This window comes from Natrix helvetica, assembly GCF_964273705.1.
Source record: "Natrix helvetica genome assembly, chromosome: 3".
In the NCBI taxonomy this organism is placed as follows: Eukaryota; Metazoa; Chordata; class Lepidosauria; order Squamata; family Natricidae; genus Natrix; species Natrix helvetica.
This window is the reverse complement of record NC_138549.1, coordinates 150,259,372-150,285,700: the sequence shown is the minus strand read 5'-3', so window position 1 is coordinate 150,285,700 and position 26,329 is coordinate 150,259,372. Positions and strand designations below refer to the sequence as shown.

Here is a 26,329-nt window from a genome sequence, read left to right as displayed (position 1 = left end):
TGTGGCTTTGTAGGCATGATGTGGCTTTGTGGGCGTGGCAGGGGAAGGATACTGCAACATTCCCCATTCCTTCCCCACTCCTGGGGGAAGGTGTTCAATTTCATTTCTTTCCATAATATTCAAATTATCATCCTTTCTCAACCCAAATGATTCGCGCCCAGTTTTCAACATTTTACATATTTCTTTAAGATCCCATCCTTCCATAATGCCTGACTTTTGATTTGCTATTTTCCTTCCTCAGATCGTATCCCAATTCTTTACATTTCAAAACTCCCCCCTTCAAGCACAAAAGGAAAATGGTTTCATTGTAAAAAACAAAAAAAAAAAAAACGTGGTCAAACTACTTGTGTTGTTTTAAAGTTCCAATCTCCTCACAGCCCGAATCAGCTCTTCTCTTTTGTTCTTTCAAATGAGAAATATAATAGAGATGTAAATGTAACCTTTAACTCACAGAGACACCAAATGCAGATTATAGCAAAGGAGTAGGAAAGAGGAGGGGATTTCTTGGTTAAATTTTAAATCGTGTTGAAAGCAAGTCTCTTGGCTTTTGCTGTTAAATTCCAATTGTCAGTTTTTTCAGTTCCCAGTTTCGTTTCTGCCTGGTAAAAGTTGTTTTATTCTGGTAAGTCTCCACTTCTTAACTTTGGTTTTGTTTGTTTTTTTCCAGTCAGATATAAACCCTAATCTTTAACTCCACAAGAGCACAAAATACAAGTTGTAGTAAAGAAGCGGGGTGGGGAGGGATGGTGGTGGTGGTATTTTTCTTCAGTTTTAAATCGTAGTTGTTAGCGAGTTTTTTTCCTCCTGGGGAAGGTTATTGCAAAATCCCCATTCCCTCCCCACCCCACTAAGCTGCTTTCCAGCTCAGTTCTCCTATTCAGGGCAAGAAAAGAAGATCAGCTGGGGGGTCTGGGAGCCGGGGTGGTGGTGGTGGCAGCCTATTTGCCAGTTCTCCGAACTACTCAAAATTTCCGCTACCGGTTCTCTAGAGCCTGTCAGAAATGGCTGAATGCCACTTCTGCTGGGAAGTCTCCCAATGAAAGTTGAAACTTACAAAACCATATTAATACTATAAAACTGTGTAGGAAGTTATCACCCAGCCCTCTCCCAGAAAAATGAAATATCCTAGGAAATATTGAAAAGGCAGAATATTACATTTCCCTGGATGTGAAAAGGAAGAAACATGTTTTAAATTGAGATTAACTCCCTGTAGCTTCCTGCCTCCACCCATTTTGTCAATGGGCCATTAAGGTGGCCAAGCCAGTCCCTTTACATAATAAAGAGTTCTCCCCTTCAGCTCCAGGGGGATGGGATTAAGGCAGGATAATATTGGCCCTTTACCCAACTCCCCACATGGCATCTGAGAACTCAACCAAACCTGGATTCAAAATGCAGCCTAGAGAGTTGCCCCTGCATGGCCCCAGGGAGTCTGACAACCAATCAAAAGACAAGCTCAAGATCAAAGGCCAGAGAGGGCATAAAACCAGGGACTCAACATCTCAGTCCGTCCTTCTCTTCTCCACCAACATTGAAGCATGTGATCACCTTTTCTGTTCAGGACTCAAGCCATGTCCACCATTAAACCATCTTTCCAAGCAGCCTCCATGTCTCTAGTGTCTTTTTCCCCACTTGGAGCCAAACCCAGAAGGACATTTTTTTCAACAATTGAATAGATTAAAACATGAAAAACAACCAAGCCCTGCTCCCAGACAATGTTCCCTCTAAGGTGTGTGGCTGTGCGGCCATGCACATGGCAAGAAAACACCACGCAGCAGTTTTCAACTGCCGCGCAGTGATTTCTACTGCCACAGGCTCTGGAAGCTGGGGAGGTCCTTTGCAGGTCGCTAGAACTGGCTGCCCGCAAAGGACCTCCCTGGACTTGTTTTGATGAGCACGGGGCAACTGATGGTAGTTGTGAAACCCCAAAGCTCCGGCCGCCACTGGAATAACTGCTGCCACCTCCTACTCCTCTAACAGCACTGCCGGATTTGCCACCCGGTGCTGCGGCTGAGGTGAATCCGCCAAAGCTCCAGCCGGCATCCCAGCTCGTGGCAGCGGCGCCTCCCCATCCGCTCAGAGCACCTGAGCTGAGCCGCGCATCACCCCTGCCCCCCAAAGGCCTCATGGCTCCTCAAAAGCACGGTGGAGGAGGAGGGGCCGGGGTAACACGGGGCTCAGCTCAGGTGCTCCGAGCAGAGGGAGAGGTACCGCTGCCACAGGTGGGGCACCAACGGGAGCTTTGCCGGCTTTACCTCAGCCGCAATACCGGGCAGCAAATGTGGTGGTGCTGTTGGAGGAGGAGGAGGAGGAGGAGGAGGAGGTGGTGGCAGCAATTATTCTGGTGGTGGCTCGTCAGCATCTTCAGTGGCAGCCCTGCCCACAATGAAGAAACCAAAGATGGAGCAGATCCATGCAGATGACGTCGCTGCAACATGACTGGAGGAGGAATTCTGGGAACTGAAGTCCACAAGTCTTAAAGCTGTCAGGTTTGAACACCCCTGGGGTTTTTTTTTTCTAAAGGGTTAGGGGTGCAAGGATCTTATAACTTGACAGCTTTAAGACTTGCATGCTTCAATGCCAGAGTTCTTGAGCCAACATGATTGGAGGAGGAAGTCTGGGAGTTGAAGTCCACAAGTCTTAAAGCTGTCGGGTTTGAACACCCCTGGGTTTTTTTTTTTCTAAAGGGTTAGGGGTGCAAGGATCTTGTAATTTGACAGCTTTAAGACTTGCACACTTCAATGCCAGAGTTCCTGAGCCAACATGACTGGAGGAGGAATTCTGGGAGTTGAAGTCCACAAGTCTTAAAGCTGTCGGGTTTGAAGACCCCTGGGTTTTTTTTCTAAAGGGTTAGGGGTGCAAGGGTTTTGTAACTTGACAGCTTTAAGACTTGCGTGCTTCAAATGCCAGAGTTTCTGAGCCAACATTTTGGTTGTTAAGCAGGAGCGTTGTTAAGTGATACTGATATTATATAACACTTTTAATTAAGCGGGTACCTTGAAGAAACATAACTTTGAGTTTCAAATAATACTGATTTCGTTTTTGTCTTAGGTGACATCTGTGAAAAAAATTCAGGTGCTGAGGCATGAAAATGTGCTGCTCAAACACTATACTTTTCTGCTCACATTGAAAAAAAATCAGAGGGAACATTGGTCCCAGCTGCAGTGTCGAATGTGCAATTATCCAATCTTATCCCAGTGTTGAAGGCTTTCTCTTTGGCTTTTTGCCAGCAGAGAAACACAAAGGCAGACTTCTTTGCTTTAAATATGGCAGTTTTCAGCTGGCTGATCGTTCTTTCTATCCTATTCTTCTGGTTTTGGAAAAACAAACATCCAAGAGGTTTTCCCCCTGGACCGTGGAGGTTGCCCCTGCTTGGGAATCTGCTTCAGTTTAATATTAGGGACCCTCTGAAGAGCTTCGATCAGGTAAGGATCTTTAATTGCTCTTATATTAAATTCCATGGAGTCGATTTGCAAAAAAGCAGGAAGTTTGGCTGCATTTTTTAAAAGGAGGCTGGCTGAGTGGTGTTGCGTCTGTTAATGTTTTCTGCATGTGATTGAAAATACACTCTGCAGCCGATTGAGGAGAAATAGAATAAAATTCTGTATTGACCAAATATGATTGGACACACAAGGAATTTGGTGCATATGCTCTCAGCGTACCTAAGGAGAATAAAATACATTCATCGAGAATAAAAGATACAACACTTAGTAATAGTCAAGGTTACTAATAAATCATCAAATCATACTAGGAAACAAATAAAAACAATATAAATCGTCAACATACAAACAACATGGTTTGATTCCGGGCAATCCTAACCCCGAAAGACATTGAGCTGCTTTCAAAAGATTCTCCAGAGTTCGTTTGTATTGCATGGAGGAGTTTTGAATGTTTGAGCTGAATTCCAAGAGTCAGGAATTCCCTAGACTACAACCATAAATCTTTTTAAACCACCTTAAAAAACCTCAAATTCTTTGGAGAAGGGGAAAAAAGGCCATGCAGCTGCTGGAAGTCACTGCTTTCACTTTTTTGTAAACATTGCAATTCCATTCTGTCACTTTGATGCTAAATTTCTATTATGTAATTAGGGGAAATTGCTTTTTTTAAATTTTAAACACTGCACCAGCACAAACGGACGGTGGGATATTCTTTCTTTTGGCGGTGGGAGAAAGAAGAAAGTGCTCCAGGAAGGCAGGCAGTGTACGCGTGCAGCAGTCCCAGGACATCTGCCTGGCACCACTCTGAAAGAAGATGAAGTGGGCTCAGCACTTCTTCAACAGCCGAGGACAGAAGAGGAGCCCAGGCCTCAGCTGTTGGAAGAAGCGCTCATGCCCGCTTCATTCTCTTTGACAGCTGCCGTGCAAAATGGTGAATTTTGTGGCATTTTCCTAGGGACTCTCAAAGAGAATGAAGTGGGCGTGGGCGCTTCTTCCAACAGCTGAGGCCTCAGCTCTTCTTTCTTCCTGGGTTGTTGGAAGAAGTGCTGCACCCGCTTCATTCTCTTTGAGAGCCACCTTACTTGCCATGGCACGAGACGAGGGGAGGAGGAGGAGAAAGCCGAGCTTCTGCTACGGATGGCCTTCTCCTGCTTCTCCCCTTGATTTCTCCCTGGCTGCACTTGTGCACACACACTGTTCGGTGCTGTAGAAGCAGTGGCAGTGGGGAGAGGGCATGCATGGGGCAAAATGGGAGGCACCCCACTGGCAGGGGCTCTGTGTGAAAGGCAAGGGTGCAGCGAGGGGGAAAGCTGGCTGTCCCTCAGCACAAGGTTTGCTCGCTTCCCTTTCAGCTCGCCACCGCCGCCCCTGCGGGATGGAGCATTACCGCCCCCTCCCCACCGGCTGTAGTCTGGGCCCCACCTGCCTGGCTTAGCTGGACTGCTGGCAGGGAAAGCATCAAGGGGGCGAGCGGGCAGTGGGCGGTAAGGGAAGCGAGTGCCAGTCAACATCCCTGCCTCCTTCCTCTGAGAGCCGCAGCAGCGGGGAAACCTCCCAGCTGGCAAAACAAATTTTCACAGTTCTATGGGCACGGCTTTGTGGGGGGGCATGTGACTGTGTGTATGTGTGCGTGAGTGACATCAAATAGGCCATGGCCACTCAGTCATATGCCCCCCCACCTAGCCACGCCCACAGAACCAGTAGTAGACAAATTTGAAACCCCTCCATGTGCCTTTGGCATTTAGTCATGCCAGTCACATGACCACGGACATGTCTTCGGACAGCGCTGGCTCTTCGGCTTTGAAACGGAGATGAGCACTGCCCCCTAGAGGTGAACCTTTACCTTTACCTTACTGCCCAACAGCGAAAATTAAAAGGTTATTTAGACATATTGTCCTCAACACTGACTATTTTTATGATGGACATAAGCCTCCCGCTACCCCCTTGAACACTGCCGGCTGCCACCCCACCATGGATATGTCATCTCCTCATTCCATCTCGCCATGATGTCATCCCGTTTGGTTGATGCCACACTCTCCTCTAGGTTATACTGTGACAGAACTTTATTCCCTCTGGAAACTCCCCCTTTCCCGGGGATGGCCTTCTGGCCTATCAAGACGCTTCCTTAATGATGGAGCTTGGGATCCCGAGAGGTGGCATGAGAAGAAGAGATTTCTTAGGGGTTTTTTACAGCGGTGTTTAAACCAAACTTTAAGGGGGGAGTGGGGTTTGATTCGGATGGCTCAGACAGGCTTGGGCACGAGTTGGGAGTGCTGGGAAGAGTTGGGATTCCAGGGGAGACATTAAGTCATTCCATTGGGGGGGTTCACCATCTTTACTGTTTGTGGGAGAGGCAGATATGTTGGGGACCGAGGGCCAAATTATGTTCGGAGGACGCGGGTATGCTGTTTAAGAGTGATCGCGCGTTCCGACCCTCATCGCCCTTCTCGCACACCTGGGTGCTCAGGATTACAGGACCCTGGTCTCCGGCTGGTGACGCTTAACGCCAGGTCTGTGGTACATAAGGCTCCCCTCATTTACGACCTCATACAAGAGGGTAGAGCGGACCTGGCATGCATTACAGAGACCTGGTTGGGCCATGAGGGGGGTATTCCCCTTAGCGAACTATGCCCATCAGGCTTCCGGGCGTTTCACCAGCCAAGAGCCCAGGGCAGGGGTGAGGGGTGGCGGTGGTTATTAGGGAAAGTCTCAGACCTCAGGAGGTCACTGTGCCTCAGATAGGTGGGTGTGAGTCCCTTTTTGTGAAGTGGGGCCTTAGAGCTCAGGTGGGCCTTTTTGTTATGTACCTGTCTCCCTGCTACATTTCATCGGCCCTGCTGGAGCTGCTGGATGTATTAGCTGGATTGGCGGTTGATTTCCCCAGGCTTATGATCCTGGGGGATTTCAATCTGCCTTCCATTGGCGAGACATCCGAGTCATCTCAGGAGTTCATGGCTTCCATGACGGCTATGGACCTAACTCAGTTAATTCAAGACCCCACCCATAATGGGGGACACACGCTCGACCTGATTTTTGTCTCTGGGCAGTGGATGAATGATCTAGATTTAGAGGATATTTCTATTCAACCCTTGTCATGGTCTGATCATTTCCTCAATACTGCTACCCCTCGCCGCAGGGAGGCGGAACCGACTAGATGGTTCCGCCCCAGGCGCCTGATGGACCCCGAAAGGTTCCTGATGGAGCTTGGGACTTTTCCTGAATCCCTTGTTCATAACTCGACCGAAGACCTAGTGGAAGCCTGGGATAGGGCAGCCACTGGGGCCTTGGATCGCGTTGTGCCTCTGCGGCCTCTGACCTGGTGTCGATCCCGGATGGCTCCTTGGTTTACTGAGGAGCTCCAGGAGATGAAACGCCAGAAAAGATGCCTAGAGAGAGGCTGGAGGGCCAGCCGGTCCGAATCTGATTGAACACTAGTAAGAATTCATATTAAATCCTACTTAGTGGCGATATTTTTCCGCACTTATCGCGTCCGCTGATAATTGCCCAGCCGCCCTGTTTAGGGTGACCCGCTCATTACTTAACCAAGGAACTGGGGAAGACCCCTTGCAGGGTAGGGCTGAAGAATTTGTTCAGTATCTGCAGGATAAAATCGCTCAGATCCGGACAGGCTTGGACTCTGACTGGGTAGATTCGGGAGAGCCAACGGGGATGAATCTTGTGGAGACAATCTGGGATGAGTTTGACCCTGTGACCCCTGAGGGCATGGACAGGATTATGGGGAGACTCAGTGCTGCCACTTGTGTGCTGGACCCATGTCCCTCTTGGTTAGTTTCGGCTTCCCGGGAGGTGACACAAGGCTGGCTCCAAGCGATTACCAACGCTTCATTGAGAGAGGGGTTCTTTCCCACCACCTTGAAGGAGGCGGTGGTGAGGCCCCTCCTTAAGAAGCCTTCCCTGGACCCAGCTTCTTTAGCCAACTATTGTCCGGTCTCCAACCTTCACTTTGTAGCAAAGGTTGTCGAGAGTGTGGTAGCACATCAGCTTCCCCAGTACCTGGATGAAGCTGTCTACCTGGATCCGTTTCAGTCGGGTTTCAGGCCTGGGTACAGCACGGAGACGGCATTGGTTGCGTTGGTCGATGATCTCTGGTGGGCCCGGGACAGGGGCTGCTCCTCTGTCCTGGTCCTATTAGACCTCTTGGCGGCTTTCAATACCATCGACCATGATATCCTACTGTGACGACTCAGGGGGGTGGGAGTGGGGGGCACCGTTTTATGGTGGTTTTCCTCCTACCTGTCGGATCGGTCGCAGTTCGTGTTGATTGGAGATCGACCCCCAGGCACGTCACTTGTGGGGTGCCCCAGGGGTCAGTTCTCTCACCCCTCCTGTTCAACATATATATGAAACCGCTGGGCGAGATCATCTGTGGTTTTGGGGTACGGTATCATCAATATGCTGATGATACCCAACTTTTCATCTCTAACCCAAACCAACCAAATGATGCCCTCGATGTGATGTCCCGATGCCTGGAGGCTGTGCAGATCTGGATGGGGAGGAACAGGCTCAAGCTCAATCCCTCCAAGACTAAGTGGCTGTGGTTTCCGTCATCCCGATTTGTGCATCTTGTCCCATCTTTGATGGTAGGGGGAGAAGTTTTAGCCCCCTCAGAGAGTGCCTGCAATCTGGGAGTCCTCCTGGATATGTGGCTTAGTTTAGAAGAACACCTGATGGCCGTGACCAGGGGGGCCTTTTACCAGGTTCGCCTGGTATGTCAGTTGCGCCCCTTCCTGGATCGGGATGCTCTGTGCACAGTCACTCATGCCCTCATCCTTTCTCGCCTGGACTACTGCAACGATCTCTACATGGGGCTGCCCTTGGAGAGCACCCAGAGGCTTCAGCTGGTCCAGAATGCGGCCGCGTGGGTTATCATGGGGGTACCTAGGTACTCCCATGTTACACCCCTTTTAGGCGGCCTGCACTGGTTGCCGGTTGTTTTCCGGGTGCGATTCAAGGTATTAATTATGACCTTTAAAGCGCTCCATGGCTTAGGCCCAGGGTACCTGCGAGACCATCTACTGCCACCAGTAGCCTCCCATCGTCCAGTACGATCCCACAGAGTTGGCTTCCTCAGGGTGCCGTCGGCCAGACAGTGTCGGCTGGTGACCCCCAGGGGAAGAGCCTTCTCTGTGGGAGCGCCTTCCCTCTGGAATGAGCTGCCCCCGGAGCTTCGTATAATCCCTGACCTCCGGTCCTTCCGACGCGCCCTAAAAAGTTGGCTTTTCCAGCAAGCTGACCTGGCTTGTTAATTTTATCTAATTTTTAAAATGTTATTGTCATAGTAATTGGGTTTGTTTTTTGGATATTTATCTAATTTCCTTTTAACTTTTATGATATGTGTTTTTTAATGTTGTACGCTGCCCTGAGTCCTTTGGGAGAAGGGCGGCATATAAATCCAATAAACAAACAAACAAACAAACAAACAAAACAAACATTGAAGTGGAATCATGTTGTAAACAAAGTGTAAAAATGAGGTTGCTGGAAAACCATCCTCATATTTATCACTTATAGCTTTTATGTACACTGGGAGCTTATGCACCAAAGACAAATTCCTTATGTGTCCAATCACACTTGGTCAATAAAGAATTCTATTCTATTATATTTTACTCTACTCTACTCTATTCTATTCCATTCCATTCCATTATTCTATCTATTCTATCCATTCCAATAGTATGGCCTTTTGATATTACATTCAAATGAGTCTTTTGTCAGCTTGCAATGTACATTTATACATCTGATCTAGACTGTGTTGTTTCTCTGTGTCATATAATATATGTGAGTATATGTTTATTTATTCATTTATTATTTATATTATTGTCATGTTTATGTTGTGTACATTGGAAGTCGTGACCCTTTGAGAGCTGTATGCAATGAAATTTCATTTTAATGTATGCTGATTAGTGTACATTTAAAGTGACCTTGTCTAAGTGAATCTATATGTTAAGAGGTACCATGCTAAAAAGCAGTAAGAAGAGCTGTATTGTTATCTAGAAATAAATCCTTTCCCCTCTACAATGTGTACAATATTCCTACTAAGTAGCCCTGTAAAAGTTCTGCATACAACATGCTTACAAGTTTAGTAGGGTAACAATGGATCACTTTGAAGAATGGAGCAGCATGGAGCTACAGGTAATTTTTTAAGATCATCACCTTGGTGAGGCTATGTCGTATCATTGCAGCGATTGGTCCCCGGTGATTTCCTAGTAACTCTTTGCTCATCCTGTTGTTTTGTTTCAGTTTGCAGAAAAACATGGACCTGTCTTCTCTCTTTATGTGGGAAGCAAACCTATAGTCTTAACACACGGATTTCTTCCAGCGAAAGAAGTCCTTGTGATAAAAGGCACAGAATTTGCTGACAGATCAGACTTTTACATTATTGATATGATCACTAAAAAAAAAGGTAATGATAGAATTTTCAAGCAGTTTGAATGCCTCTTCAAGTTACTGTATTTTTTGGAGTATAAGATACACTAGAGTATAAAACACACCTTAGTTTTGGGGGAGGATAATAGGGGGGGGGGAGAATTCTGCCTACCAGGTGTTCATCTGGCTAGCCCTTAGCCTGGCCAGCTTCAGCACATTAGTTGGCTCGCTGGTTTTGAGGTTGGGGATGATGAGGCATAAGGAAATAGGAAATATTAAAAAGGCAAAATATTATATTTCCCTGGATGAGAAAAAGAGAAACATGTTTTTCAAGACAAAGAGCAGCTCCCTGCCCCTAGCAGGTATTTGGTGCACATTAATATTGGGCCAGTCTGTCTACAAGACAATTAGACCTTCAGCTTCAGGGTGACGGGATTAAGACATGAACCTCAGGACATGATAGGATTAGCCTTCTACCCATCTAGCGGCAGGGCTCCCTGCATTGCAAAATCACCTGGGGACATTACATCACCCAGCAAAGTTCAACCAAACTTAATTCAGGCAACCAAAAAGTTAGCTATGACCCCTGTGTCAGCATTCCAAATAGCATCCAAAAGTAAATCAGAGTCCAAGGCAAAGTATTGCTCAAAGTTCCAATTTATTAAGAGAGACATGTTGGCACATGTGGTAAAACCTGAGTCTGAAAGCTTCCCAGTTTTTCCCACACAGTTGAAAGTTCAAAATCTTGCCCCCCACACCCACAGGTCTATGACATGGTCCAATCTTCCATTGCCATGCTGGCAGTTCCACCCATCCAGTTCTGGTCAGGTGCAGAGGTGCAGAGACAATGGATGACCTTGGCTTTCTAGAAATAATTTTGTTATGGCTACATAGTATGTTACTCCTTACAATCCCCCCTCCCATTTTCCCACAATAGAAAATGCATAGTATAATAATAGAAAGTGTGGCAGGCCAAAGATCCAGAAGAAAAGATGGCTGCAGGCCTGACACCCCTCATAGCCCCCCGGGAGTCTGACAACCAATAGAATAAATTTCTTGCACAAAAACAGGAAGCTCAAGGGCAAGGCCTAAGAGAGGGTATAAATAACCCTCACTCTCCACTCCATGTGGTCAGCTGCCCAGGACCTAAAACCCATGTGGTCCTGTACATCAATAAACCATCTTTCCAGACAGCCTCCATGTTTCCAATGTCTTCCTCCTCACTTGGAACTGAACCAAGATGGATATTTCTTCCAACAACCTTTTGCGAACTTCTGACAAGCAAAACCAATGGGGAAACCCCATTTGCTTGGCAGCTGCATGATTCACTTAATACCTGCTGTGATTCTGTGGCAAGGAAGGTCATCAAATGGAGCAAAACTCACAGACTGTGTCACTTAGCAACCGAAACTTCGGGGTCAATTGTGGTTGCAGGTCGAGGACTTACCTCTATCAATCTTTGACTTGACAGGCATAATCGCACAGCCTTATGGTGATGTATGGAAGGAGCAAAGGAGATTTTCACTGATGCTTTTCAGAAACTTTGGCGTGGGGAAAAATCTGATGGAGGAAAGGATCCTGGAGGAGGCATCGTATTTGAATCAGGCTTTTACCGAGAACATGAGTAAGCTCTCCCGGATGAGGGTGGAATGGTTGGGAATTGTCATTTTGGAGCTGCTCCCTTTTCCGTAGGACACAGTTGGCCTCAAAGTTGGCCATTGAATTGGTGGACTGGTGCAGGATGGGAGAAACGTAGAATTATGATTGCATAAAATTCAAAGCCCTATTGGCCAAAATGAGACCTACCTTTTGTTTTATTTTCTGTTTTTATGTTTCTAAGGTTGAAGTGCTTAGTTCTTGGTTGGCAGAATGCCTTGAATGTTGATAGAAATTTGGGGTTAAGTGGGAAGTTTCATCATGTCTAAAATCGTAGAAAATGTAACTAGTCATCAACTTTTGATTTCATGGAATACTCTTTGCCACTATTTACTGGATCTATGTCCGTGATGGTGAACCTATGGCATGTTGACATTCAGAGCCATCTCTCCAGGCACACCAGCTATCACCCATTGCTCTTGGGCTTCTGGCATGCGTATGCACATTGGCCAGCTGGTCTTCATGTGCGTGAGAGTGCTGGAAACCAGAAGAACAGGTGGCCATTAAGCATGCGCATGTCAGAAACTGGAAGCTCATGCGTGCCAGGTAACTGCTCTTGTGGTTTTTGATGCTCCCACGCACCCATGCCAGGAAGCTGCTCTTCTGGTTTCTGGCACTACCCTGCACATGTGCATGCCCTCCCGTTTTGGCATTCACCAACACTGGTCTATGTTCCCCATTCACACATTCTTGTGAGAGAAAGGTTCTCAGAGAATGGGCTCCAGAATGAGTCTGAAAGCTTGGAAAACTAAACCTCTGATCCTGGTGACCAACCCAGATTGGATCCGGCAACATTATCCTGCGACACCTGTATTTGCCTTCATTCTATGTTTCCCCGTGCTTCATATCGGCCCTGGGATGTCTTGGTAACCTCCTGAAGTATGATGATTCCCCAGAAGCATTAAACTACAAAGATGACCATCTCCATTGTCCTTGTGGGAGATTAACATTGTTGTATTATATTAATCAGCATTCAACTAGTGAGGATGTTATGTGCATATGTCTTTTTAAAAGTCATTTTTATGGCTTGTTATGTTTTTTCTTTCCTCCCCAATATTTTGGTCTTTTGTATTTTACCTTTCCTTCAAATACACACACACACACACACACACACACACACACACACACACACACACGAATTGAATAGAGTAGAGTAGAGTAGAGTAGAGTAGAGTAGAGTAGAGTAGAGTAGAGTAGAATGGAATAGAATAACAGAGTTGGAAGGGGCCTTGGAGGTCTTCTAGTCCTAATGTTTAGGCAGGAAACTCTATACCACTTCAGGCAAATGGTTATCCATTCAGTTCTTAAAAACTTCCAGTGTTGGAGCATTTCCAACTTCTGGAGGCAAGTTAATTGATTAATAGTTCTAACGGTCAAGAAATCTCCTTAATTCTTGGTTGCTTCCCACCTTGATTAGTTTCCACCCATTGCCTTCAGGTGCTTTGGAGAATAGATTGGCTCCCTCTTCTTTGTGGCAGCCCCTCAAATATTGGAATACTTCTATCATGTCACCCCTCATCCTTCTTTTAATTAAACTAGACATACCCAATTTTGCCAATCATTCTTTATGTTTTAGCCTCCAGTCCAGTCCCCCAAAGCATCTTTGTTGCTCTTCTCTGCACACTTTCTAGAGTCTCCACATCTTTTTTACATCGTGGCGACCAGAACTGAATGCAGTATTCCAAGTGTGGCCTTACCAAGGCATTATAGAGTGGTATTAACACTTCACGTGATCTTGATTCTATCCCTCTGTTGATGCAGCCTAGAACTGTGTTGGCTTTTTTGGCAGCTGCTGCACACTGCTGGCTCATATTGAAATGATTGTCAACTAGGACTCCAAGATCCCTTTCACACTACTATTATATGAAGATGGATGGATGGATGGATGGATGGATGGATGGATGGATGGATGGATGGATGGATGGATGGATAGATAGATAGATGATTGATTGATAGATAGATAGATAGACAGACAGACAGACAGACAGACCGAAAGACAGACAGACAGACAGAGACAGAGCCATTATTAGAAAATGGTTGAAAATAGCAGATACTTTTTCATCCTGGTGACTCAGCTATGGCAAATTCATTGTGAGCACTAGACTCCACAGTGGATTTACTTTGTATCCTTCTGATGATCTCTCTGCAACTGATAGACTGGCTTAAGGGATAACTTATTGCAACTACCTGAAGGGAAAATGCAATAGAGTGGATCTATAGCACACCTGGGCATTCTACTGCCCCCAGGGCTACATCCAGCCCTTTAGCTGTCCTTTTGCAGCACTGTGTGGTTGCTTATATTTTGAAGGCAACTGCTATTCTCCCCCCCCTCCCATTTGTTTGTTTCTTTGTGTGTGTGTGTGTGTGTGTGTGTGTGTGTATGTATGTATGTATGTATGTATGTATGTATATGTATATGTATATGTATATGTATATGTATATGTATATGTATATATGCGAGCATGTAAGCCTGTGCACCTTCACAGCCCTATTGGTTCAGTCCTTCACAACTGTCCCAGGTTTTCATGTGGCAAAAATTATCCCTGATCTATAATGATCTCTTTCGTTTTATTCTGCAGGGGCGCCTTTGGATCCTTACGAGTTCATCGACAGTGCAGTCGGCAACATACTTTCCACCATAATGCTTGGGAAACGTTTTGAATATGACAGCAACTTCCTGAGAAACCTGCTGGACCTTATCCATCAAAACATCACACTGCCAGCAGGACCCTGGGCCCTGGTATCCTATATGAGAATCCACAAAAAACATTCAGATTTAAAGCACAGCTGGTGGGAAATTGAAATTCAATGTTCTTGATGTTATCATCACCAGACCTTGAATGACAAATGTCTCACCCATTTGGGGAAATTGATTTTCTTTGCAATTAGAAGACTTTTGTTTTATGGGACCATCTCATCAGAATGCCAGAAAGAGTGGGTGAAGGCTCTCTTGAATAACAGCAAATTTAATGGGGTATAATTCTTCTTCTAGTGTTTTCCCCACAACTTCAGGATCCATTGGTTCCTGATGTTGTGGGTTGTGAGAAACTGACTGGCTCAAAGTCACCCAGCTGACTTTCATGCCTAAAATGGGACTAGAATTCACAATCTCTTGTCTTTTTTAGACCAACTCCTTCACCACTGCCCAAAGTGGCTTTGAATTAGGTTCTATATTTAAATTTCCATTTATTTAAACATTTGACTCCCTTTCAAACTGTGAGAGATATTTATATGAACCCTTTAGGGATTTTCTTTTATCTTTCAATATATAGCAATAGCACTTAGACTTATATATCACTTCAGAGTGCTTTACAGCCCTCTCTAAGTGGTTTACAGAGTCAGCATATTGCCCCCAACAATCTGGGTCCTCGTTTTACCACCTTGGAAGGCTGGAAGGCTGAGTCAACGCGGTGAGATTTGAATTGCCAAATTGCAGGCAGCTGGCAGTCAGCAGAAATAGCCTGCAGTACTGCACTCTGGCCACTGCGCCACCATGGTTCTTATATATCTTGCAAAGACTCCGCCATGATCTAAATAACCATTTTTGGCTTTTCTTCTGTTTGTTGGCAGGTTTACAATGCTGTGCCCTTAGTGAGAAATCTTCCCCTGCCTCATCAGAAAATAATAACAAAGGTCCGTGAAATGTTTACTTTGCTTGAAAAACAAATTGAGGAACACAAGGCAACCTTGACTCCTGGAGAACCCCGAGATTTCATTGACGCATATTTAGAAGAAATCCAGAAGGTAGATTTCTTACTCTTGTTTTTGATTTGTATCTTATATTTTTTCATCTCGCATCTCCTTCTCTAACATAACAAGTTGTACAAGTTCAACAGTTCTTTGGCATATGGCTGTAATTTAGTCTAGTATTTAAAATACCACAAACACCTCTCTCTCTCTCTCTCTCTCTCTCTCTCTCTCTCTCTCTCTCTCTCTCTCTCTCTCTCTCTCTCTCTCAGTGTGACTCTTTTGGAATTTGTGCAGTTTATGCATCTTGTCCAGGGAGAAGGAAATATGAGAAAATTCTTCGGTTCCTGATATGGGTCTTTGCTTGGCTTTTTTCTATAAGCCTAGCAAAGTGAACATTCTCTGTTAAAATCAAACTCTTTGAATCTGAGATCTAAATCTGTATATTTATAGTATTTATAGCATAATATCTATATATGCTATAAATACTATAAATATACAGTTATAAACTCATTGAAAAGAATTCAAATCCAAGAGTCCACATTGGCTCTTCTGCATTATGTGAACTGGCTCACTAATATTTTTCAAGACTTTTCTATCTATCTTGCAGTATCTCTCTTGTGTTGATGGCCCCAAAATGAAATCAAATCAGTTTATTTCAGCCACAAAGCCAGATACGACAAAATATCTAATTGAAGATTGCTACATGCATTATCCATCTATCTATCTATCAACTGTCTGTCTATATATCTATCATTTATCTATCATCTAGTATCTATCCATCTATCATCCATCTATCAAGCAACTATCATCCATTTGTGTTGATAAATAAATAAAGGGAGACTAGTATAGATCTATTTCAAGCTATTTAGCTCTCATCAGCTAGCCATATCCTTACGGGGATCCCAGTAAGAGTATGGCTAGCTGATGAGAGCTAAATAGCTTAAAATAGATCTATACTAGTCTCCCTTTATTTATTTATCAGCACAAATACAACACAAATGTAACAAAGGCAACATTAAAAGGCAACATTAAAAATATAGTTTTCTGCCTGGATGGTCTCCTGGAGTGAGCCGAAGGACAGAAAGGGGAAGCAGTGTGTTCCCTCCCATATTTGGGCATACCAGGGGTTGTGACACAATACATACATATATATAAATATATGTATATATATAAATATATGTATATATATATATATATAAATATATGTATATATATAAATATATGTATATATATCATCTACCCATCCATATAAATCCACCCCTCTCTGAAAAACTATGGGTTTAATAAACTCTACTTATAAATAAGAACTAGTAGAATATAACTGTAAATATTGTAAAAAGTGAAATAAATATCCAAACTTTGTTAATGGTGCAATGTTCTGTATAGATCCATGATGGTGAACCTATGGCATGCATGCCCAGTGGCACATGGAGCCATGGCATGCGCAGCACTGCTGTTCCTCTTCTGGGTTTCTGGCGCACATGCGCACACAATGATCAGCTGGCCTTTGCGCATGTGGCAGTGCTGGCAGTGCTGGAAACCGGAAGAGCTGGTCTTCCATTTTCTGGCGGGAGCATGTGTGCTGGCCAGCTGATGGGCACATGCGTAGCAGTAACTTGCTGGCTGGTGCGCATGCGCATGCCAGAAACAGAAGTTCATTTTTCAGTGCGCACATGCCCAGACAAACATGTACGCAAAGTGCTCCCTTTTCAGCACTTGGTGTTAAAAGGTTCTCCATCACTGGTATAGATGGTAGCACAAAATGGAACAACCTGGGAGGAGATTTTTGTCTGAAAGAATTCAGCAGAATTAAGTAAGCAGAAATTCTGCTCCCTGCCTGGAAATTTCTTCAAGATCAATTAAATGAAGATCTGTCTAGAGTCCTCATAGAGCAAAGTGTCTTAACCTGTGCAACATTGAGACAAATGGACTTCATCTCCCAGAACTCCCCAGCCAGGAAACTCGGGGAACACCTCCTTTTCATCATTAAATTCCTGAACTGTTTTCGCCCTGATGAATTGTTGGAGAAACATGGGCATTTGAAGATTTGTTGCTTCTTTGCTTGCTCCTCCTCCTCCTCCTCCTCCTCCTCCTCCTCCTCCTCCTCCTCCTCCTCCTCCTCCTCCTCCTCCTCCTCCTCCTCCTCCTCCTCCTCCTCCTCCATCTCCTGCTTCCTTTCTCTTTTTAGTGATACTTTTCAGAATAAAGTTTTCAGGACAAAGCTTCCTCTCCTCTCCTCCCCTCCCCCCTCCCCTTCTCTTCCCTTGAACACATAGGTGGTAAAAATCCTGTTTCCTTTCTTTGTTTTAACTATCAAAAGCCAGAGAGGAAAGGTTCAAGTTTTGAAGAAGAGCAGCTACGAGGCGTATTGTTTGACCTAATGATTGCTGGAACAGAGACAACATCAGGAACCCTGCAGTGGGCATTCCTCTATTTGGTGGCCTTTCCAGAGATCCAAGGTAGAGAATTGTGAAATGATGCCCTACCAATTACATAAAATGGGGAAGAAGGGAGTTAGTATCATGGTAGGAAATTCAATAATCTGTGTACAGTACTTGGAAGCAAACCAATGTCTACTTAAAGTCAATGAAATGTTTCCAGAAGGTAACTGAGCTACTTGTTCCTCAGAGAAATGCTGGAAGGAAATAGACACGGTGGTGGGAAGCAAGGCAAGACTGAAACACGAGGATCGTATAAGGTTGCCCTACACAAATGCCGTCATTCATGAAATCCAACGCATATCAAGTGTAGTTCCACTTGGAGTCTCTCATAAAACCATTAATGATGTGCAACTTTTTGGATACAAAATTCCCAAGGTAAAGTGTGAGTTGTGTAGTGTGGATAATTCTCCAGGCAAATCTGTAGTTGTCTGATGTGAGATCTCTGTCGCTGCCTCTGTCTATGTCTGTCTGTCTGACTCTCTCTCTCTCTCTCTCTTTTTCTCTTTTTTTCTCTCTCTCATCTCTGTCTCTCTCTGTCTCTGTCAGTCTCTCTCTCTCTCACTGTCTCTGTCTCTGTCTGTCTCTCTGTCAGTCTCTGTGTCTCTGTCTCTCTGTGTCAGTCTCTCTCTCTCTCTCTCTCTCTCTCTCTCTCTCTCTCTCTCTCTCTCTCTCTCTCTCTCTCTCTCTTTCTCTCTCTTGATCATAAAGAGAGTAAGAAATTGAGGGACATCCTGATATTTGATGTGGAAAGAAGACAATTACTAATATTCAGGGGTGGGATGGGAAAAAGTCCATAAAGACTTTTCAACAAGACCAGTTTCTGACATCTGAGCCATTCTTATTTAGGATTGGTGGGGGAGTAGCTCATGGTGACAACATCTCTGGCCTTGGTCCCTCACTCCTCTTTTTCTAATACCGAGTTCAGCAATGTTCAGATCTTCTCCCTGCTCCTTCTCACCCTCATCTGCTGTCCTTCAACCATATCTCAATGGGGTCTACCTGGAACTTCATCCAGAGCCATGTCTAACAGTGAGACTTTTCTTCAAGATGACCTGTTTGTTTTGACTTCTGCAGGACACCACAGTTTTTGTCAATATCCAGTCTGCCCATCATGATGAATCACAGTGGAAGTTTCCCAATGAGTTCAACCCCTCCAACTTCCTGAATGAAGAGGGAGAGTTTGTGAAGCCAGAAGCCTTCTTGCCATTTTCAGCAGGTGAATTTGTCTGTCTCTGTCTCTCTGTCTCTGTCTCTGTCTCTCTCTCACACACAAACAGACACACACACACAAGCACTTTTAACTTTCAACCCTCCAACTTCCTGAATGAAGCCGGAAGTTTTCTTGCCATCTTCAGCAGGTGAAGTCTCATTCTCATTCTCTGTGTCCCTGTCTCTATTTCTGTCTCTGTCTGTCTGTCTGTGTGTGTGTGTGTGTGTGTGATGCACATGTTGACTGACAATTCTTGCACCACACAATGATCCAAACAACCCAACCTTTCTTTAGAGATTTATGGAAGTCAGCTCCTGGGCTTTGATTAGCGTCAATGTCCCCTAGGAAAAGGGAGCCGAAAAGAATCACAGGGGACCATGTTGAAAACTATCATTGCAGAACAGCTGAAAAATGTTTCCTTCTGGTCACAGAATTCACTTTACGGACACCATCTCCTGCATCTGAGAAAGCCTTGTGGGGTGTTTTCTGTGTGAAAGTCTCTTTGGAGATGGTTGGGACAAGATAAAACAGATGACATGGTAAATTCCTGAGCCCCCTTCAGACAATTCTTGTGCCTTCTTAGTAGCTGCCTCAGTTGAGGAACAGATTCTCTAAAGTTAAATCCTCCAGGAGATGTTTCTCTAATAGGATTTATAGGTACTCCTCATTTAGTGACTGCCTCATTTAGCGATGATTCACTGTTACAACAGTGATGGAAAAGTAACTTTGCAGTAATGAAAAGAACACATGTCTGTAACGAAAAGCAAAGCTGGAATCAGATCATAAGCCTACTTGTCATTTCATTAGCAACTACCCTGTTCAGCCACTGAGTTGCTGGTCCCAACTGTAGTTGCTAAATGAGGATTTCCTGGACTGCAAGAAAAGGCTGGAAGACTGAAAGAATTTCAGCAATGGAATATTTCACTATGGTGAGCAAGGAAGTTTTTCATCATTGCAGCCCAGAAATAAAAATAAATCTAAGCTTTATTGACAAAAATGGACCTTGATAAGAAGGGCTGAGTCACTTAAATTCAGGTAGTCCTCGCCTTATGACCACAATCAAGCCCAAAATTTTTGTTGTCAAGTGAGACATTCGTCAAGTGAATTTTGCTCCATTTTAGATTTTTCTTGCCTCCGTTGTTAAATGAATCACTGCAGTTGATGTTAGTAACCCAGTTACTAAGTGAACCTGGCTTCCCCATTTGTTTGTGATAAGGTCGTAAAAGGGGATCACATGACCATGGGATGCTGCAACCATCATAAATATGAAACAGTTCCCAATTTTGATCCCATGATCATGAGGATACTGCAATGGTCGTAACTGTGAAAAACAGTCAGAAGCCATTCTTTTGAGTGCTGCAAATGAACTGTTGAGGAGTACCTGTATTCTTACATATTTATTGTGCTCTCCGCCTCTATGATGGAGAAAGAACGAGACAGGTAAGTACCTGCACTCTATGGTCAGAATCAGGGACGAAAAGAGGAAATGAAGTGAGAGAGGAAAGAATTGAAGATTGATTTGAGAAGGTGAGCCTTTTCAAGGATAAAGGTAAAGATAAAGGCTCCCCTCTCACATGCGTGCCAGTCATGCCTGACTCTAGGGGATGGTGCTCATCTCAAAGCTGAAGAGCCTGCGCTGGCCAAAGACATCTCCGTGGTCATGGGGCTGGCATGACTAAATGCTAAAGGCGCACGGAACCCTGTTACCTTCCCATCAAAGGTGGTTCCTGTTTTTCTACTTGCATTTTTAACGTGCTTTCGAACTGCTAGGTTGGCAGAAGCTGGGACAAGTAACGGGAGCTCACTCCATTATGCGGCACTAGGGATTCGAACCGCCGAACTGCCGACTTTTCTGATCGACAAGCTCAGCATCTTAGCCACTGAGCCACCGCATCCATTTTTTCAAGAATAAAAGAAGGCAAAAAAAAAAACCCTTCGCCAACTTTGGAAGTATCTCTGCTAAATTTATTTCTAGGATATTTGCAGTTTGGCCCAATATATCACTCAGTCAACCATTCCATACTTCTCACCATGACTGAGTCACAACATTCAAGCCGCAGACCTCTTTAGTTTATTGAGTTTAGCATGAGTTTAATGATCCGGCTAGATGATTTTATGGCCTTTTTTTAATCTTGAAAAGCTTCATTAAATTTGATCATAATCATTGAGAATTGCAACAGGCTGCCAACTTCCAGCTGTCTGAATCTGTCTGGCTTCCCTCTTTCTCCTTGTCTTTTCAGGACCGAGAATCTGCTTAGGGGAAATCCTGGCACGGATGGAGCTGTTCCTCCTTTTCACCAGCATTGTCAGGAACTTCCAGTTATCGTGGCCAGATAAATCCCAAGCACCAGATTTCACACCACACTTTGCGGTTACACAATCGCCATCCCGTTTTAAGGTGTTGCTGAAATGCCGTCAGCTAAACTGTAAGTTTGAAGATGAACTTGTCTTGCACTGGGCGATTGTAGTTTCCAGTTAATTCTTTAAGAGAAACTGAACAGACTAACAGATTAACAGAATTGGAAGGGACCTTGTAGGTCATCTAATCCACACACTCCTCCGCCCAAGCATTTCTGAAAGATCTAACCATTGTTTTTCTCATCACTTTGAAGTGCTCCAAATTTCTAAATTTGGCTAACAAGTTGCCATGCCAACACAATACAGGAACCTTTACATTGGCCCTGTGAGGTAGACCAGACCAGAAGCATGCCTAGAAGGGCCATCACTATCTTCAGAATCTTGCAAGTCTCAAAGTATTTCTCTCTTCTTTTCCTTTTACTCACCAGAAGATTAGGGAGAGGTTTTTTTTTCCTGAAACTCTTCCCATGACCTCCCTTATTCTGTGTACTGAGATAACTTTTATCTGCAAGTTGTTTAGTCCATAAATATATGGATAAGATTCTTATACCCTACCCAAGCTGATCCTTTTGGTCACTGATCCTATTTGTACCATAGGCTTGGAGCTTTGCCTTTGAGTCAATGTTATAATACTACTTTATAATGCCTTGGCAAGGCCACTCTTGGAATACTGCATTCAGTTTTGGTCGCCACTATGTAAAAAAGATGGGGAGACTCTAGAAAGAGTGCAGAGAAGAGCAACAAAGATGATTAGGGGACTGGAGACTAAAACATATGAAGAACGGTTGCAGGAACTGGGTATGTCTAGTTTAATGAAAAGAAGGACTAGGGGAGACATGATAGCAGTGTTCCAATATCTCAGAGGTTGCCACAAAGAAGAGGGAGTCAAACTATTCTCCAAAGCACCTGAGGGCAGAACAAGAAGTAATGGGTGGAAACTAATCAAGGAGAGAAGCAACCTAGAACTAAGAATACATGTCCTGACAGTTAGAACAATTAATCAATGGAACAATTTGCCTCCAGAAGTTGTGAATGCTCCAACACTGGAAGTTTTTAAGATGATGTTGGATAACCATTTGTCTAAAGTGGTGTAGGATTTCCTGCCTAGGCAGGTGGTTGGACTTCCAAGGTCCCTTCCAATTCTGTTATTCTATTCTATTCTATTCTATTCTATTCTATTCTACTCTATTCTATTCTATTCTATTCTAAACTTTATGAGAATTTGTAATTAGATCTCTTGCATTGGATAAGTTTGACCTCAATCCAGGACATTTTTAGACAGTTGGTTTAAGAGCAAACTGTAAAGAAATGCATTCAATTAAGGATCCCCAGAATTTAAGTAGTCTGAAGAAAAGATTCCATGCAATTGTAATATTTGTGTAGCTCAGTCAAAGCTGGAAGAAATTCATCATTATTTCAACTATTCTATTTCTGGGCTGATTCTACTGCAGAACATGAAGCTTTCAGGGCATAAAACGCCCTATTCCAAGGCAGCTTCAAAAGCACAGCCAGAAATCTAAACCAATAATGTAAAACTTTGCACTCTGACTCTGCAGATATGAAATCTTCTTACGAAACCTCCCAGGTGATCAACCCAATCTTTATGATGGTCATAAATCAATATATTTAGTATTGTTTGGAATACAAACAATATTATTTTCAAAGCTAAAAAATATTTAAAATAAACAAAATCTTTGATTTTCGGTCACTGGTGGCCACATTGGCAGCTTTGCTATAGTTTGACTACGGCATCCACTTTTCACAGGGGTGACCATGTAGAGTTTCTGGAAGTAGGTCTCCCAGATCCCTGGGGATGTGACAATCCACCATGGCTTTGGGATCTTGATGTGATAGTGCCAGAGTAAGGTTGAGTCTTTGTATTTGACGGCCTTTGGGTTTGATTGAACTAAGGAGAAAATTCCTAAAGGTGAAAACGATCAGCCAATGAAATGGCTGTCAGTGTTCCAAATATCATGCAGAATTAAATCAGAGTCTAAGGCAGAGCTATGCTTAAAGTTCCAATTTAATAAGACAGACATGTTGGCACATCTGTGGAATCCCAAATCTAAAAGCTTCCCGGGATTCCACCCAGTTGAAAGTTCATGATCTTTTCCCCACACCCATAAATCCATCACATGGTCCAATCTTCTTCGGCCATGCTGGCAATTCCACCCATTTAGTTCTGGTCAGGTGCAGAGGTGCGGAGACAAAAGATGACCTTGGGCTTCTAGAAAGGAATGACAACAACACATTCCACAATTCTACTCCTTTCTATTCCCCCTCCCAATTGCTACACTAATGAAACAGCATAGTGAAATAATAGAGAGTGTGGCAGGCCAAAGATCCTAAAAGGAATATAACTGCAGGCTGACAATGGCTTCCCTCCAGAAGTTGTGGGCATTCTATCATTGGAGGCTTTCAAAAAGAGACTGACAACCATTTGTCTGAAATGGCATAGGGTCTCCTACCTGAGCAGGAGGTTGGACTAGAAGACCTTCAAGGTCCCTTCCATTATTCTGTATTAATGCCATAACTTTTAAAGAAAATAATAAATCAAAGTACTACAGTATTGCTTTGTAGGTGAGCGAAGTTCTAGACAAAAAAAGGCTCAAATTTTAATAAAATTAATAGTTTTGCACAGTTTGTTTCAACATATGACACAAGGGAATAAAATCTCAGATTAGATTTTTGTCAATAACAGTGCAGTGCAAAAAGTAAATTGAGCAAGAATTTTCTTGAGAAGCAAGTGGAAATAGTGAACAGTTTGATCTTACTAAAATGAAAAAGATTGCAATAAAACTTTTACAATTCTAAAAAAAAAACCTCCTTCTTCTCCCCTTCCCTCTCCCTTTCCTTCTTCCTCTCCCCTCTCCCTTTCCTTCTCCCTCTCCCCTTCCTTCTTCTCTCACTCCCCTTCCCTCTACCTTTCCTTCTCCCCTTCCCTCTCCCCTTCCTTCTCCCTCTTCCCTTCTCTCTGCCTCTCCCTTTCCTTCTCCTTCTCCCTCTCCCCTTCCTTCTCCTTCTCCCTCTTCCCTTCCCGCTCCTTCTCCCTCTCCCTCTCCCCTTCCTTCTCCTTCTCCCTCTCCCTTTTCCTCTCCCTCTCCCCTTCCTTCTCCCTCTCCCCTTCCTTCTCCTTCTCCCTCTCCCTTTTCCTCTCCCTCTCCCCTTCTCCTTCTCCCTCTTCCCTTCCCTCTCCTTCTCCCTCTCCCTCTCCCTCTCCCCTTCCTTCTCCCTCTCCCTTTTCCTCTCCCTCTCCCCTTCCTTCTCCCTCTCCCCTTCCTTCTCCTTCTCCCTCTCCCTTTTCCTCTCCCTCTCCCCTTCTCCTTCTCCCTCTTCCCTTCCCTCTCCTTCTCCCTTTCCCTCTCCCTCTCCCCTTCCTTCTCCTTCTCCCTCTCCCTTTTCCTCTCCCTCTCCCTTTCCTTCTCCCTCTCTCTCCGTCTCTCTCCCCCTCTCTCGCACACACAGATATAAGCCCATTAGTCCTAAGGACACTGGCCAGTTTCATATAAAATTACAAACCACAAGTCTGAATTTCAGGGGTGAGATATTTTCATTAACGTGTGTGCTGCTCTAGATGAATAACCGTGATTGTTCATCTTGTCTTTGACTTTTCAGGACCAAGGATTTGCTTAGGAGAAAATCTGGCTCGGATGGAGCTCTTCCTCACCAGTATCCTCAGAAATTACCAGCTACCTTGGCCAGATAAATCCCAGGCACCCGATCTCGCACCTAGCTTTGGTTTCACACAATTCTCGTCAAGCTTCAAAATGGGAGTCGCGGGAGAGTGACTAGATTGAGGGAAGTTATTCCATCACTCAAAGAAAAGTCATCCTCTCCAAAGACACTTGAGAGATCCAGATGAAATTCATAGGCTACGTGGTGTAAAGCAGTTACATGAACAAAAGATTTATATTAGATGTTATGAAAACAATATCTTAAATATTATAAACTTGATTTAGAAAAATAATGCTGTTCTTTGGGTGTAATGGTATGTGGACCTGACCTTGGGGGACAGGAAGCAGAGCTGTAGACTAGGCAATAGTGAGTTAAGAGGCAGCTGAGCCTGCATAAAGAAACAAGGCAAGGCAAAGATCTTAGTGTCTTGGATTGTAAACATGAGGTGGGGGTGGAGGGAAGTACTTTCAGACTATTTTAAAGCAAATTATTTTACTACTGGTTCTGTGGGTGTGGCCTGGTGAGCATGGCAGGGGAAGGATACTGCAAAATCCCCATTCTTACCCCACTCCAGGGGAAGGATACTGCAAAATCTCCATTCCCACCTCACTCCAGGAGAAGGATACTGCAAAATCTCCATTCCCACCCCACTCCAGGGGAAGGATACTGCAAAATCTCCCTTCCCTCCCCTCTCCAGGGGAAGGATACTGCAAAATCCCTATTCCCACCCCGCTCCAGGGGAAGGATACTGCAAAATCCCTATTCCCACCCCACTCCAGGGGAAGGATACTGCAAAATCTCCCTTCCCTCCCCTCTCCAGGGGAAGGATACTGCAAAATCCCTATTCCCACCCCGCTCCAGGGGAAGGATAGTGCAAAATCTCCCTTCCCTCCCCTCTCCAGGGGAAGGATACTGCAAAATCCCTATTCCCACCCCGCTCCAGGGGAAGGATACTGCAAAATCCCCATTCCCTCCCAATCATCTGGGACTCGGGAAGCAGAGAATAGATGAGGGCGGGGACAGTCAGAGGTGGTATTTACCAGTTTTCTGAAGTACTCAAAATTTCTGCTACCGGTTCTCCAGAACTGGTCAGAACCTGCTGAATACCACCTCTGATAAAGCCATTTCAGGGCCTTTCAGCCATCCTTTGCTCTGGTCTGGCACCAAATTAATGCTGCTATTTCCTCAGATGTAACAAGCCTCAATGCAGAAGATCTTTTGTCTTGCCCAGACTGACACTTCATTTTCTGCAAGAAAATGCAATACTTCTTGGCACAAGTTTCCCAGTTCTGCAGTTACATTAGCAAGATAAAATATGTACTTTGGCCGTGCTATTGGAGATTCCCTAAATTAAAGTGATGTGCAACTCAAACCTCAAAAGGGAATAAAGATATAACAGATTTTATGAGATGGGTGTGGCAAATTGATACTTGTCCAGCTATTTGATGCTGTTAGAGATTGTTGTTCAACTGGATATTCAACTG

General features: G+C 44.4%; 1 protein-coding gene across 1 annotated transcript; it reads left to right on the top strand.

Annotated features, from left to right (window-relative positions):
* The first annotated feature begins 523 nt into the window (after positions 1-523).
* LOC309389062 (cytochrome P450 2J5-like) lies at positions 524-25,137 on the top strand. Its single transcript, XM_081946998.1, has 11 exons — positions 524-622; positions 3,049-3,422; positions 9,690-9,852; positions 11,287-11,439; positions 14,051-14,211; positions 15,042-15,215; positions 17,482-17,620; positions 17,790-17,977; positions 18,677-18,818; positions 21,053-21,238; positions 24,786-25,137. Coding segments are annotated over exons 2-11 (1,467 nt in total). The 5' UTR covers positions 524-622; positions 3,049-3,263; the 3' UTR covers positions 24,788-25,137.
* The last annotated feature ends 1,192 nt before the right edge of the window (positions 25,138-26,329 follow it).

Bases quoted from the DNA above. Each gene is read 5' to 3' on its own strand.
- LOC309389062 (XM_081946998.1), top strand. From the start codon at position 3,264: ATGGCAGTTTTCAGCTGGCTGATCGTTCTTTCTATCCTATTCTTCTGG. The intron at 3,423-9,689 runs GTAAGGATCTTT...GTTTTGTTTCAG, and splicing joins CTCTGAAGAGCTTCGATCAG to TTTGCAGAAAAACATGGACC. The intron at 15,216-17,481 runs GTAGATTTCTTA...AACTATCAAAAG, and splicing joins ATTTAGAAGAAATCCAGAAG to CCAGAGAGGAAAGGTTCAAG.